At 33.6% G+C, this 16,292-nt stretch overlaps 1 protein-coding gene and 1 non-coding gene across 10 annotated transcripts in view; one reads left to right on the top strand and one right to left on the bottom strand.

The window, feature by feature from the left end:
• Positions 1-7,465: 7,465 nt before the first annotated feature.
• Positions 7,466-7,538, bottom strand: trnar-ucg (transfer RNA arginine (anticodon UCG)). Its single transcript has one exon. It is a non-coding gene; the product is annotated as a tRNA-Arg (tRNA).
• Positions 7,539-8,011: 473 nt separating this feature from the next.
• The window catches only part of polg (polymerase (DNA directed), gamma), a 35,344-nt gene continuing 27,063 nt past the window's right edge, over positions 8,012-16,292 (top strand). For 3 of the 9 annotated variants that reach the window (XR_012400219.1, XM_073942808.1, XM_001921095.8), the window contains exons 1-6: positions 8,012-8,172; positions 9,471-10,091; positions 12,123-12,318; positions 14,229-14,396; positions 15,436-15,582; positions 15,925-16,004. Coding sequence is in view for 5 of the 9 variants with exons in the window: in XM_001921095.8 (XP_001921130.3) it covers positions 9,526-10,091; positions 12,123-12,318; positions 14,229-14,396; positions 15,436-15,582; positions 15,925-16,004 (1,157 nt within the window). In the remaining 4 variants the exon portion in view is untranslated. The remainder of the gene's footprint in view (positions 8,173-9,470; positions 10,092-12,122; positions 12,319-14,228; positions 14,397-15,435; positions 15,583-15,924; positions 16,005-16,292) is intronic. The other 6 variants (XM_073942809.1, XM_068217496.2, XR_012400220.1 and 3 more) reach the window with 4 other exon arrangements.

Genomic DNA, 16,292 nt, shown 5'->3' with positions numbered 1-16,292 from the left:
TTCTGAATGAAATGTTGTCATTTTAATAGCTAAGAAGAATTAATTACGGATGATTTATTTTAGATCGATTACAGGTGTTTTAACGTTTTAATAAAGGCCACACATTTTTAATTTAATTTATTATAGAAAATGTGTTTTCATACGTTCTATAGGCCTGAATCTGAAAGTGAATTGTTTAATTTAAATGTATCATATCATAAAATCAAATTCTGTGTAATTTTCTAAGCGTATATCCTACTGCGGGCAATTTCCAGTCTATTTCCTCGAGCGTTTGGTGTATAATGACTGTGAGAAACTCTCTATATCTGTGACCTTTGTGTTCGCGAGCATTAGGCTAAGTGTTAATTAGTCAATAAATGGAGAAAATGTGAGGAACAGACGGTAAAACGTGCAGAGTATCCCGCACGACAATTTTACAATCCTACTATGGCGAAGGAGAGTTTATTAATATTCATCGGCTAGGTTTTCGACATTGGATAGATACTCAGCAACGTCAGCACGACTTACTTAGTATTCAAGACAAAAACGTTCACCATTGGACACTTTCGAATCAACGTCAGCCAAATCAAATGAATATTCAAGAAGAAAGGGTTTTCCACTGGATGTTTTACCAATTTCTACTTAATATGTAAGAGTTCGGCTTTCGCCATAGTAGGAATCAAAAGTTCGCAGAAAACAATTTAATTAAGTTAAAAATAAACTGGGTGTTAGAGTACAAGGGTAATGAAAATGCTGAATAAAAATGAGGACAAACAAGAGCATCTGAACAAAGTTTAAAGTCATGTTTTAATTTGATTCATATTTATTCACAATTGATAATGATTTTTGAATTTATTTGGTCTGCTTTTATTTTAAAGTGACAACAGTTTGTTGCAATAAAAACAAACAAACCTTTCGATTATTTAAAGGCAAGATTTTCCATCAAGGACAGTTGTAAAATGCATAAATTAAACATATTATCAAAGAGTAGATTATTAGGCTACATATATATTCTAAACCAGCTGTAAATAAATGATAAATTTCAAATACAAGTTGATAGATCAGATTACAGACTGAAAATATTGTTTCATTTACAAATATTTTTTGTATTTTATAGTATATGATTTTCTCAGTATTTTGGGGTCAAGTTTTTCAAGTATGTTCGGCATGATGCCTCAGCCAAATTTACATACTTAATTAAATAACGTCAAATTAATCAAACTTGTTATGTTTTCAGTGTTTTGAGGATATTGAGGGGTTCTCTATGACTTTTGTGTGATATTAAATAAACATACTAAGGGAAACATGTTTTGTGAACACTGTTGGGGCTCTGCATTTATTGAAATGATATCATATTTTTGGCGCTAACATGGACCATTACAGGGGTGATCAAATTAATATTTAAGTTATCTATTATTTTAATTATCATTATTATTAAACATACCGATCAGAGCAAACTATTTCTTAACTAGACTAAGGGCAGACCCCCTATACATCTTGTTTTGGTATCCTTTAGGGCGGATCAAGCATTAATTGGGGTTGTAGTAATAGTATAATTTGAATTTATGTGTTGAATGTGTCTTGATATTGTGGCAGCGATCTCATCTATAGAAAATAAAAACGTTAGCTCGTTGACAAAATAAAACTGCAAAATAAATATATATGTTTAAAAATAGCAAAAAGCAACAAAAAACGCGCGAAAACAAGACGCATTTATAGGCAGTTTAGCGGTAATGACCTTGACTCCTTCAGTCCAGCTGTATAAATGGACACTTGATGGAGTCCAGATGAATGAATGTGAGATGGACTTTCGCTCCCTAGAGGACAATAAAGTGGACCAGATCAACAGAGGTCAGAGTTCAGGATTACAGGTCAACAACTGCTAATTGAGTCGCCATTTCCTGCTGTTCCCTAGTGACCAATAAGGGCGGGTTACAGCGAGGGCCCTAAAAACGGCTGCAGCGTGTCTGTCACATCAAGACCATCACAGAGACATCTCCTTCGCCTTATTCCCTGCTTCGGGAGTCGCCACAGCGAAATGAACTGCCAATTGCAACATATATTTATTTAGGCTATTGGTCCCAAGTTATTTTATACCTATTTATTTATTTAATAGATTTTTTTAAACCAATTTTGAAGAAAGGAAAATCTGAGTCCAATTGGATGCAGCCTATTTTATTGTTATTAATATAAACAAATCTATCATCAAATTATCAAGCTTAATAAATTAAGGGATAGATAGATAGATAGATAGATAGATAGATAGATAGATAGATAGATAGATAGATAGATAGATAGATAGATAGATAGATAGATAGATAGATAGATAGATAGATAGATGAACGCATTTTCGTTAATTCCTTCGTCTTTGATCTTTCATTTGGTCTGATTCGTGTCTCTGCATGAGGATATATGTAAATATTTTGCGTTAGCATACCAATAGCCCTGTGAGTCTCGCTGACCCGCTCACCCGTCTCCAGAAAACATGAATAGCATCACTGAAGGCTTTTCAGACGCTCCTGCACTCCATGATTTAATGCATCCTCACTCTGCTGGACCAACACACGTTTGTTTTAGTCTCTTTCCCTTTCTCTTTCTCACTTTGTTGGAGGTTTAGTTTCTAGCTGTTAATGGAAATTTTTACAAAGACTGTTTGCATTTGCTTTTATATGGTAAAAAAAATGAATGTTTGGTGTTGTTAAATGGCAAAGACAGAAATTTTAGTATAAAATCAATTAGCTATCAAGCTATTATGGATGAATGATGTTACCAGCTGGTTTGAAGGCATTCGGAGTAGACCTACTCTCAAAAAATAAATAAATAAACTTGTTCTAACTATTTATTTAAATTGAGCTAATAACAACACAATTATTGTTTTTTTTTGTTGTTGTTTTTTGGGGGGGATAACTTAATAGTTTTATGTTCAATAGACTTAAATTTATAAAAACGATTAAGTTAACTTAATCAATGTGTGTTGGAACAACGTGAAGGAATTTTGCAGCATTTTACAGTGACAGCATGAAACTTCTATACATTGCAGGACAACATGTGCATTTTCTCTTCAATGAAATATGTTTTGTTTTATAAAAAGTGTATTAAATTAATGTGCTTAAATTTCAAAATCTCTCTCAATTTATTGGCATGACTTGTCAGCTTTATTGACTTGAGCTTTATTGGCATGACTTGTCCAGTACACTCAAAATACACTCAAAAATGACTGCTCTTTAAACCAGGGGTTCCCTAACGTTTCAGCCCGTGACCCCCAAAATGACAATGCCAGTGATTCGCAACCCCCAATATCCTCTGAGGTGGTTATAAACACAGAAACATTGCATGCAATGGCTTACACTAATAGAAAAAGTCTATTCTTTTTTTAATTTTTTAAATGTATGTCAGTGCTGTAAATGGGACAGAAAGTTTTATCTGGTATTATCAAATCAATCTGCTGCATCTGACACTATTTCTGTGTCTTTAATATTACGAAATTACCCCAGGGGTCGCAATCCAATATAACTAATAAGCTACTATAGTAACTATATAGTATATATTTTTTTCTCTTCAGTAGGTTATGGATAAAATATGGTAATTCTTATGGTTTAATAAAAATAAATAGATTTTTAGGAAATCACCAGGCGACACTTCATGGTGCCGTGACCCCTCTGGGGGTCCCGTCCCCCACTTTGAGAGCCACTGCTTTAAACTACTTCTATTTCAATGAGCTGAATCAACACTATCTTGACTGTCTTTTGGAGAGGACAACTTAATTGTTTTCTTTTTAACCCGCTTAAATTTGTAAAAGCAATATGTTAACTAAATCTGTGTTGGGACAACGGGAAGGAATTGTGTGGAAGCCTGCATCTTTTACAGTGGATGACATTTACTGTTTGTTCAAACTTATTTAAGATGAGCTCAAACAACACAATTCTTGAGTTTTTTTTGGAACAACTTAATAGTTTTATGTTCAATCCACTTAAATTTGTAAAAACTATTCAGCTAACTTGATTCCTTGATGTTTTCCCAACACAAATCGATTGTGTGGAACCCAGCATTTTTTACATTGTCTAAAACATTGCAGTTTTACATAAACCATTGATACAATCACTAAGTCCCCTCACATAAACACACAATTAGAATATTGATAATTACATACTAAAATAAGAAATAAAAAAACTAATATGATAATGATTGTTATTATTATAAAGATCAGAATCAGAAAGAGCTTTATTGGCAGGTCTGTACACATGACAGAAGTACAGTGCAACAGAATGACAGTGACAGGACAAAGACACAGACAATAAAGAAATAAGAATATACAAATATTCAATGTACAAAGATAAAGAAACATAAAAGAATAATAAAATATAATACACACAATACAACTCTATTCATTCAGAGTTTGTAATGTTTCCGACTAGTTTCTCTTTCTCTCTCCAGAATCTGGTCAACAAGGGCTCTTTCATCCGCTCACAGCAGCAGTGACTGTTCCTCCTGTAAAGAAAAGAGAGAACATTTACTCATTCCATCATGATCTTTAGCTAAAACACTGAGAGATTGACATGTTTGTTCAGGACAAGGAGCAAAAAATAGCTCACCATAAAAGGGGTATTTGTGAATTTGATTTAATTATTGTTCAAATTGACTGTATTCACTACAGCATTAATCTGTGAAAATGAATCAGTGAATATTCAGAATTATTCATTCCAGTAAAAAGGCTTGTTATGCATATACTAAAATGTTGTTTTTGTATTAAAAACAAATAAAATAGTTAAATCTCTCGTTTTACAGTTTTTCTAGTTTGCTTTGACCTGGTTAAAGAAACTAGGTTCCTCTTCATTTTCCTCATCACTATCCCAGCAGAGCAGAGGACCGGTCTTGCAAATGTGTAAACCCTTTCTCATTGGGTTGACACATTTTCCCTACCATTTTTCCAAACAGTTAACACAGATGTCATTCAAGCAGTCCAAACTCCATTGTTTTAGTTTTGGTAACCAAACAGAATCCATCTATTCCTAACTATTAAAAGCTACCAACATCAGTATGAAAACACTGAAGCACCGATTTGACACTCCTTCAAACAAATCTTCAATTAGCCATCATTCTGCAAACTTTATATAAACGATGGAAGGTCTGTATTGTTCTGTGCCAGCATTGATGGAGGAGGTCAGTATGGCTATGTCCTATACTCCCAATAGATTTGACTGTATATTAGTTTACATGTGTTTTCTCTAATATTTACAGTATTTTATTACTTTTGTTTTTTTTATATACAGTATTTCAGTTTACAGCCACAGTTTGAAAAATGTCATGAATTCAATATATATTCAATCAAAACACATCTTATTCTTGATCCAATTCTTTGCAAAAAGGCGAATTTGACAGCCCAAATAGAGACAACAAATGCCATTGGCTATAAGCTACAATGGCAAGCAATGGTGGTGCATTTTGAGTTCTGTATTTTGTATTTTGTTGTGCATTGTGTAATGATTAATTGAAAGAGCTCATATACTTGTTTGCAAGTTGTGTAGTTTGAAGGTAAAACTAGCTTTTGTTGCATATGTTAAATGTTTTGACACGATATGTGCCTTTTGCAAGCAAAATGTGTCATTTTGACCATGAGTGCCGCAGTTTAGGCCTATGTGTTAACTGTTTTGAAAATGTGGAGTTTCAGTTGACAACTGCATCCAAGCAATCGAGAAAAACTGTAATTAGTCTAATAGTTTTTGTTAATTGTTTCATTAGTTTTTTATTATATTATGTTATAAAATGTTGTTACTTTTTTTTATTAGTCATATTTTTAACAATAGCATTCTCATACAAACATTGTAAATTATATTCTTATGGGGTGCACGGTGGTGGAGTGGGTAGCACGTTCACCTCACAGCAAAAACATCGCTGGTTTGAGCCTCGGCTGGGTCAGTTGGCGTTTCTGTGTGGAGTTTGCATGTTCCCCCCGTGTTTGCGTGGGTTTCCTCCGGGTGCTCCGGTTTTCCCCACAAGTCCAAAATCATGGCATAGGTGAATTGGGTAAGCTTAATTGTCCATGGTGTATGTGTGTGTATGAGAGTGTATGGGTGTGTCCCTGTGATGGGTTGCAGCTGGAAGGGCATTTGCTGCTTAAAACATTTGCTGGATAAGTTGGTGGTTCATTCTGCTGTGGTGACCTCAGATTAATCAAGGGACTAAGCCGAAAAGAAAATTACATATATATATATATATATATATATATATATATATATATATATATATATATATATATATATATATATATATATATATATATATATATGAAATGTTTATATATTATATTAAATTACATAAGTTATTATATAATTTGTAAATGTAAAATATTATAATATTTTATGTTTTTATAATATAAAAACTATTATACAAAAATTGTCACAAATATTTTTCTCTAATGTTTGTTCATGGTTTTTTTTATTGAACTTTTTTTTCTTCTTTTTACTTTTATACCACGAACAATATAAAATTAAAAATACAAAATCAACATTCAGAAAAATAAAAATAATACTATACAACAACAAGCACACAAGAAGGTCGCTGGGTCACTGGTTCGATCCTCGGCTCAGTTGGCGTTTCTGTGTGGAGTTTGCATGTTCTCACTGCGTTCGCGTGGGTTTCATCTGCGTACTCCGGTTTCCCCCACAGTCCAAAGACATGTGGTACAGGTGAATTCGGTAGGCTAAATTGTTCGTAGTGTGTGTGTGTGTGTGTGTGTGTGTGTGTGTATGTGTATGTGTGGATGTTTCCTCGAGATAGGTTGCAGCTGGAAGGGCATCCCCTGTGTAAAAACTTGCTGGATAAGTTGGTGGTTCATTCCGCCATGGCCGGGAAGAAAATGAATGAATGACTGTACAACAGACAGCCAAAATGCCTTTCAGTTTTCCTCTCCAAATACTGCAAAAAAATACCCCGTTTCTGATTAAAAGTGTGGGTGGAGTCCTGAAGTCTTGCCAACTGACGTTCATATGTTGCAGTAGAAGTCATCAGCTCAATCCAAACCTTAAACGAGGGAGTATCTGAGTTCTTCCAATTTCGCAGCACCATATATATATAATATTTTTAAAGGAATGATAGCCTACAAAGTCTCTTTCTATAAGATGTGTTCATTTCTAATGACAACAGCGCCCTCATGCGATAATAGTTAGAAGTCTGCCTGGGACATCTCATTTACGTTCGACAAGTTTTCAGCTTTATATGTTGAATGTGGACTGTTTAAAATTAGTTTTTTTTAAAAAAAATTATTGGGACGTTGGCTTTCTTTTCTGGTTGTGTTATTGACTTTGAAAGAAGTCAAATACTCCATCAACGCTACCTGACATTAGCTCTATAACGTTAATTGTAGGCTAATGCTGTTGTTTGATTTTAATAGATTATCTTGCAATGAAATGTTATTCGTGTCTTGTACACGTATTCCACATTTCATTTAAACCATATAAATGCAGATACGACATAATAAATAAAAACTCGACCCCGGCAGGACTCGAACCTGCAATCTTCTGATCCGAAGTCAGACGCCTTATCCATTAGGCCACGAGGCCTCCGTGTAAGTACGTAAGAAATGTATGGTTATATTTTTACAATTCAATATACGAAACACCACAATTGCGTTAGTAAAGCACTGTATATTACATCTGAACGAATCCGACAAATCAGTCTGTGCCCTGATGACAACAGAGAATCTAAGAAGCGAATTATTAAATCCTACTATGCCTATGAGGATCTCATGAATATTAAACAAGCAATGGTGACGTGGCACTGTAATCTTCCAATCACGTTGCCAAGCCACTGCAGGACCCGAACGAAGTCCCGAACAAGCGCGGCTATTTTTTACATTTTATTTGATCTTCAATAACTATTCACATTTACATCGTTATTATTATTGTGAAAAAATATCTTCCGATTTTAAGGAAAACAAATAATATTGTTATATATGGTTATCACGTGGCTACAAACCACTGGATGTCGCTGTGAAGGAATTGAGCTTCAGAAGCCCAGCAGTATTTCTTCGTGTGTCGCTGACAGTAATGTGTGGTGTGTTTGAATGTGTTTGTTTTTAGGTCAGTTGTTGCTTTTGGAAATCAAATGGTGACTTTACAATAAAGTCAGCGGTTTGACAGTACAACAGCATGGGAAACCAGGCGGCGTCATGTTTGTTCTTCGGTGGTTAATCAGGTAACTTATGTTTATGTTTTGTTACTACAATGTAACAGAGTTACAAAAGAGTTCGAGTTCATTAAAGAAAATACGAAATATGATTGAGTAAAGTCATTTAAATAGTTGTCCCTGCACGTATATCTGCAGTAAATAGGCAGAACTATGTGCTTTTACTTTCATATCAGGAAATTAAAAACAGGTAACTAATTCAGACCATAAATGAAATTTGAATAATTATATTGTTATATGTGTCATTTAATGCAAGATATAGTTTTTATCTTTTAATTTCTGTTTTAGTTTTTAATGTAAAAGTTGTACACTACCTGACAAAAGTCTTGTCGTTGATCCCAGTTGTAAGAGCAACAAATAATAATGACATTTGTGCTTCCCATTACATTACAAACTACAGGGGAGGGCGAATTCTTCAGCAGGATAGCGCTCCTTCTCAGCAAAGTAGGTCAAGGTGCTCCAGGATTGGCCAGCCCAGTCACCAGTTATGAACATTATTGAGCATGTCTGGAGTAAGATGTAGGAGGCATTGAACATAAATCCAAAGAATCTTGATGAACTCTGGGAGTCCTGCAAGAATGCTGTTTGCCATTCCTGATGACTTTATCAATAGGTTATTTGAGTCATTGCAGAGATGTATGGATGCAGTCCTCCAAGCTCATTGGAGTCATACACAATATTCATTCTTTATCCACTGCACCATGTCTTTATATTTTATACTGTATATTATTTCTGTTAAGTAACACAACTTTTGTCTAAGCAAACTCGGACCTTACTGCCCTAATGAAATAATTCAAAAACAAGGCATGATCAAATTTTATTTAGATTTAAATAGGTGTAATCTAGAGACCTTTTTCTTTGATATAAGGCACTTTTGATACTAAGTCATATTATTTGTTGTTCCTAAAACGTGAATAGGCGACAAGACTTTTGTCAGGTAGTGTATAACTTTAGCTGTTTTTGCCCTTTTGATTGATTTGTGTTTTCAAAATGAGTGATTTTGTGGTATCACTAATATATTATTTGAACTTTTATTAATGTTTAAATGAGCTTTATAAATGTAATTTTTCCATCTATAATAACCATTTGTTGTGTATTTATTTTCAAAATGTCTGCTTCCATTTAAATTTATGTTCAGCCTTAGTATTTTAGTTCTTTATTTCAACATTTAGTTCATTATTTATCTATATTTATCTTAAATGAATAAATAATTGATCATTTTAGTTGTAGTTATTTTAGTTAAACTGAATGGAAAAAGTGAAAATAGTTATCAATTGATCTGCGAAATGCATCTGTTTTAATTATAGTTTTCCAGGATCTTCTGCGAGTCAGTGAGTATGTTTGATTTCATGCTTTAATACGATGCTACGTCTGATATCATGTCACCGGTGGCAGACGTTCGTACGATCTGGCTGTTGGGTAAGAAGATGCTCCACCTCTGTGAAATCCAAACCCCAGCAGGGCTCAGATCAGACCCGCCTGAACCCCCTCAACATACAGATGCTCTCCAGAAACCTGCAGGAGCAGATATTTCGAGGACAGACGCAGGAATACACAGACGAGGATGTTGAACGCAGTATTAGACACTTGGAGCATCATGGACTCTGGGGGAAAGAGACGTCTCTGCTGCCTGACGTCCAGCTCAGATTACCTGAAATGTATGGAAGTAATATTGACGAACACTTCCGATTGCTGGCCCAAAAGCAGAGTCTGCCGTATCTGGAGGCGGCCAGCCAGCTTCAGAAAGCACAGATTCCAGAAATGCCCCAGGAGTGGGCTTGGGAAGTAGGCTGGACTCGGTATGGGGCGGATGGAGAGAGCCAAAAGGTGAATTTCCCAGATGAGAACGCTCTGGTTTTTGATGTGGAGGTCTGCATGGCGGAGGGACACTGTCCTACACTGGCTGTGGCCCTTTCTCCTACTGCATGGTGAGTTTTGTTTAATTAATTTTTAAGACCAAACACTGCGAGCTAGGGCTGCACAATATATTGTTTTAGCATCGATATGGCGATGTGATCATCCGCTGTAATCACATTGCAGGATTTGCAGTGTTGAGTCTGTATTAAATGTACCATTTGCATGTGTTTTTGAGGCCTGTGAGTGTATGAGGATTTTAAAAGCATTCAGGTATATGAAATCGTACTGTTAGTAACTTTAATAATGATTGATTATATTGAATTATTTTTATATCTATTATATAATTACTCTACCTGAATACCGTTGGACTCGGAAAATGATTAAACCCTGTTTTAATTGTAACTTTTTTTATTGTAATTGTTTATGCTTTAAATTTGTTTATGAGATCGTGTGCTGATACACTCCCCTACAGAATCATCCCGATCAATCAAAATTTATAAACTATTTCCAAATAGAGCTATTCCATGGGGGATGTAACCTGCAAAAACAATATATAAATGCACAAAAAACTATGAAATGCAATAAAAAGGTAAATAAATTCATAAATTCCTGCATAAATAAAACAATAACTAACTAAATATACAAATAAATAAACAATTGAGCAGATAAATCCATAAATTCCGGCATATATAAAACAATAAATAAATATGCAAGTAAATAAATAAATGAGAAAATAAATCCATAAATTCCTGCAAAAATAAGTAAATATGCAAATAAATAAATTCCTGCATAAATAAAACAATAACTAAATAAATATGCAAATAAATAAATAAATGAGTGAATAAATCCATGAATTTTGATTTTGAATTTTGAATAAAACTCTAAATAAATAAATAAATATGCAAATAAATAAATAAATTAGTAAATAAATTCATAAATTCCTGCATAATAAACAATAACTAATTGAATATGCAAATAAATAAATAGTTAAATTCATAAATTCCTGCATAAATAAAACAATAACTAAATAAACATGCAAATAAATTAATAAATGAGTAGATAAATCCATAAATTCCTGCATAAATAAAGCAATAAATATGCAAATAAATAAATAAATTCATGAATTCCTACATAAATAAAACAATAACTATCTAAATATGCAAATAAATAAATAAATTAATTAATAAATTCCTGCATAAATAAAACAATAAATTAATAAATATGCAATTAAATACATAAATGTATCTAAAAAAATCCAGCATAAATATACTAATAAACAAACAATTGAGCAGATAAATCCATAAATTCCTGCATAAATAAAACAATAAATAAATATGCAAGTAAATAAATAAATGAGAAAATAAATCTATATATTCCTGCATAAAAACGAAATTTGCAAATAAACAAATTCCTGCATAAATAAAACAATAATTAAATAAATATGCAAATAAATAAGTAATAAAATTAATAAATTCCACCATAAATAAAACAATAACTATAAAAATATGCTAATAAATAAATAAATAAATGAGTAAATAAATCCATATATTCCTGCACAAATAAAACAATAGCTAAATAAATATTCAAATAGATGAATGAGTAAATAAATCCACAAATTTCTGCATAAATAAAACAATAGATAAATAAATATGAAAATAAATAAATAAATGTGTATAGAAATTCACAAATTCCTGCATAAATAATTGATAGTTCGGACAGGTAAATAATCTAATAAATTTCACAAATGTTGAAGGAATAAGAAAATGCTGAACTGAAAGTTTATTCCCCCCTTTCAAATGTTTGTTCATTCTTGAATGTAGTTCTGTATTTACTTTTCCTCAGCTCAGCATGCAAATGAGAGTGTCTATCAATCATCAGAAGGCGGTCTTTATGCCATCATTGGTTGATTGTTACATCATTAATTTACTTCTAGTCAACTGTACTTCAGATTTGACGTTGGAGATCTTGCAGTGTGACTATTGCGAATGTATCGATGCTGAAAGGATGTATTGTGCAGCCCTAAATCTTTTTCGTCTCTCACTAACAGGTCAAATTTTAGCTTTGATTCCAAACTAATAGTTTTTTTGTATTTTGTATTTGAGGTACTCGTGGTGCAGTCACAGGCTGGTGGAGGATCGGTATGCCTGGTCAAGTGACCTGTCGCTGGCTGATCTCATCCCGCTGGAAACCCTCGCAAACTCCAGCCAGCCGAGGGGCGGTGAGTGGAAGGAGCGGCTCGTGGTCGGACACAATGTGAGCTTTGACCGGGCACACATTAAAGAGCAGTACTTACTCAAGGTGACATTAATTTCTTAATTTGATTCTTGGGATGCAACAATAGTCAAATTCTTTGGTCTTTAAAATTAAGAAATTAGGACATATTGCACATAAAAGGTTTCCCAGAGATGGGTTGCGGCTGGAAGGGCATCCACTGCGTAAAAACTTCCTGGATAAGTAAATGAATGAATGTACGTAAAAGGCTGGTTTATACTTCTGCGTCGAGTGATCAGCATGACTGACGGTGCTTGCCTTGTGTGGCGCTGTGCATTTATACTTCTGTGTGCTGTTTGTGTTGCTCTGCAATAACACTATGTTCCTGTGTGTCGAGTTTCTTTGCTGGTGTTTTGTTTTTTCAAAGCAAAACAAGCTAAACCTTGCTCATTCAGAGGCAGGAAACGGTGGACGTGCAACAACTTTAATAATAAGGTAAACACAAAACAAAATATTTCATCTGGAGCTATTTCATTGGACTCGACACCTCTAAACACAGAGCTGACCAAACACAGAGCTTGCAATGTGCGCTATGCGTCGTTCATCTGCGACCGCTCTAAGGCTACAGCAGAGCATACGCGTGAGCTAGAAGCAAAAGTATAAATCAGCCTGAAAGTGTGCCAAACTGGGGTTCACACTGGAACTGCATGGAGTTTGATTGAAGTAAAAAAAAAATAATAGAAGTAAATCAAATTAAATTAAATAAATTAAGAACTCAAATGAAATAGTATTGCATTATTGAGTATAATAATCATGTAAAACAATACAATATTGTATATTAATTAGTAATTGAAATATATAAATAATACAGAGATAATTTTAATGATAGAGAATTATTGTAACACAAATATTTCAGCTTTAATAATGATTTTTCAAAAGGTGGATGAAAAACCTAAACATGAACATAATAAATAATCTCTAAAAGTTAACTAAAATGAAAGAAAATTTATCTGGGGATATAAAATAAAATATTAAAACACAACATTCATTTATAAAATAGCAATAAAATTAAATAAAAATATTAACTGCATCAGTTAAAGACATAACAATGACACATAACAGCATTTATTAATCACATTGTTTAGTAGTCAGTTTCTGCATTCATTAATTCATCAAGTTGTGTTTGTTATTGTAAGATTATGCACAATGAACTGTGAGCAATGAACAATTGAAGAGTTCAGATGCAAAAACCGTCTGAAATTTCCATTGAAAATTAATTTTCTTAGTCTCCTTTGTTTTATGTTGAGTTATTTAACTTCAAAGACCATGAAAGGGAACTATTATTTGCCATAAAAATGGTATTACTTAAACTACATTCAGGAGCCTAATAAAAAAAAGCTCATTTTAGAAGGAAATTTCAGACAGCATTTAAAGGTTTTTGCGTCTTCAATTGTATTTTATTCCTTATATAAGTATGCTAAAGCATTAAATCTAAGCATGCACAACCCAATATCCAATAATAATAAAGGCTATAGAGTACACAAGGCGTGTCACTCATATAGTTTTGAATGGGGAAAAGTGTAACGGTCAATATGGCGATTGAAGCCCCGCCTTGTAGTACAGGAGCCAATCACCAATCTCTATAGACTGATGAGTCTCTGTGGGAGGGGCTCGGACCAGACGTGAGTTGCTGTAGATTTTGTGCGATTCAAATGTTCAGAAATGAAACTGAAGACACAGTTGTTGTATTATTTTATTGGTGATTCCTAATATGAACTCTAATGGTAAGCTCAGCAAGCAGTTTTGGAGATTTTAATGTTTCCCCATTCAAACAGAATGCCTGAGCATACTGACCAAGAGGCGTTTCAGAGATGGCCGCCAAGTGAAATGACTTGCCTTAAAAGGACTTTGATATTGATTCTGATTTTAAAAATAATAACATTGGCTGATGTTTTGTGAAACTGATATATCATGCATGTCCTTTTGGGTTGGTCTAGGGCTCCAAGATGCGTTTTTTAGACACAATGAGTCTCCACATGGCGATCTCAGGCCTGACGGGGTTTCAGCGCTCGCTCTGGATGGCCAGCAAATACGGCAAGAGAAAAGGCCTACAGGAAGTGAAGGAGCACATGAAACGCCTCGGCCGACGACCAGAGGGACCTAAGGTTTGTCAGCTCACAGCTGTTGTCAGATCAGCAGTCATACATTACAGCACTGCCACCGACACCTTCTATTGTGGTTAAAGGAAACTTTTTACTAAAATAAAAAAGGAAAATTAAATGTAATATATGTGTTATGCGAGAATACTTTCTTGAAAAATGGCATCATTTTATTACTTATTTCAATAATCTGGATATCCTGGATGTGGATTGAAGTTGGATAAATGGGTACAACTGTAATTTTGGGGGGGTTAGATAAAAATGAATTGGATAAAAAAATCTAATTAATTTCATGAAACTATTAGAATGAGCATATTTTATTTATATGCTACATTTTTTCCATTAGAATGGGACCCCTGGGGTCTCATTATGTTTGATTAAAGACAGCAATAGGGTTAGATGCAGCAGATTGACCAGGGTAAACTTTGACACCTCACATACATTAAAATTAAATATAGGCCACAACTGAACATGGAGGATGACCCTCGAGTGACGTTCTCAAAAATTAAACAAGGAATAGACTTATAGAATAGAATATTTAGAATATAGAATAGAATTATTAGTGTGTATGAGCGTTTTTGCGTTTGCAAGGTTTGTATATTTATAATCACCTTAGAGGATATTGGGGCTCACAGGCTGAAATGTTTGGGAACCCCTGGTCTATGTTACTGCGTTCAGGGAATTTCTTTGGAATAGTAATTATAAGGTTTTGAATATTATAAAATGCAATAATTTTTGCAATAAAAAAAATTGAACAGCAATAAGAATAATTTTTAAAACAAAAATTATAAAATGCAATATGCAATAAATTATTTTAATATTATTTATTTGAAAATAATTTTTCATTTATTTTTTATTTTTCTCTTCATGGGATTTCTTTGGAATGGCGATATGGGGCTTAAATGTTAAGAAATGGAAAATGCAATATTTTTTGCCAATAAAAAGTTACACTAAACAACAACATTGACAAATAATAATAAAAATAACAATGTTTAATTAGCAATATTGAAGACCAGCAATGAATCGTATGCATTTTCTCCTGCAGATTGGCTCATGGGAATGGGTTAATATCAGCAGTATTAATAACCTCGCTGATGTTCATGCCCTCTATGTGGGAGGAGATCCTCTGATGAAAGAATCTAGGGAGTTGTTCGTGAAGGGCAGCATGTCTGACATTAGGGGAAACTTTCAGGTAAGCAAATTATTTATTTTTTTTTAAGGGGAATATTACATAACTTTAAGTCAGTGTGGCCTTGTAGTCTTTATTCACCTTTCCCTCAATCATCATTGTGTTTATCGGTGCAGGGGCGGGATCAACCTGTCACTTAAATCCACCAATAGCAAACTGCAACCATCCAATCATTTCCCTTTAAACAAAATCAAGCCCCAGCCTTAATTATTATCTAGTTTGAGGAGTTGTTTCACTGCTATTTTCATGCTGATTTAAAAAGACCCAACAAATTGTCTAAACTACATAAACAAGTTTTCGTGAATGAATGGAAGTATGAATACATCTCTGTTTGCTGTGCTTTAGGAGCTGATGCAGTACTGTGCCCTTGATGTATTGGCCACTCAGGAGGTCTTCACTCAACAGCTTCCCCTCTTTATGGAGCGGTAGGACACTTTGACTTTATATGTAAAAATGTATATAAAGTTTATAAATAACTATACTATAATATACATTGTTCTTTGGATTGCCCAGTTTTTAATATTATGAGTGTGTGGAATTTTATTAAGACAAACTTTGAAAGAAATGTAAAGGTAAACTTTTATGTTTTTGTTAATTAAAAGTACTTTAAAAGAATGTTTTGTAAACATGCATTTACTTATAAAGACTATACAGTTTGAATGAATGAATTGAAATTATAAGAGCAAAAAGAGAGTTTTTGTTTGTCATAAGAT

The sequence above is a fragment of the Danio rerio genome, chromosome 25, assembly GCF_049306965.1.
Source record: "Danio rerio strain Tuebingen ecotype United States chromosome 25, GRCz12tu, whole genome shotgun sequence".
Taxonomy (NCBI): Eukaryota; Metazoa; Chordata; class Actinopteri; order Cypriniformes; family Danionidae; genus Danio; species Danio rerio.
This window is presented reverse-complemented; position numbering and strand designations above follow the sequence as displayed.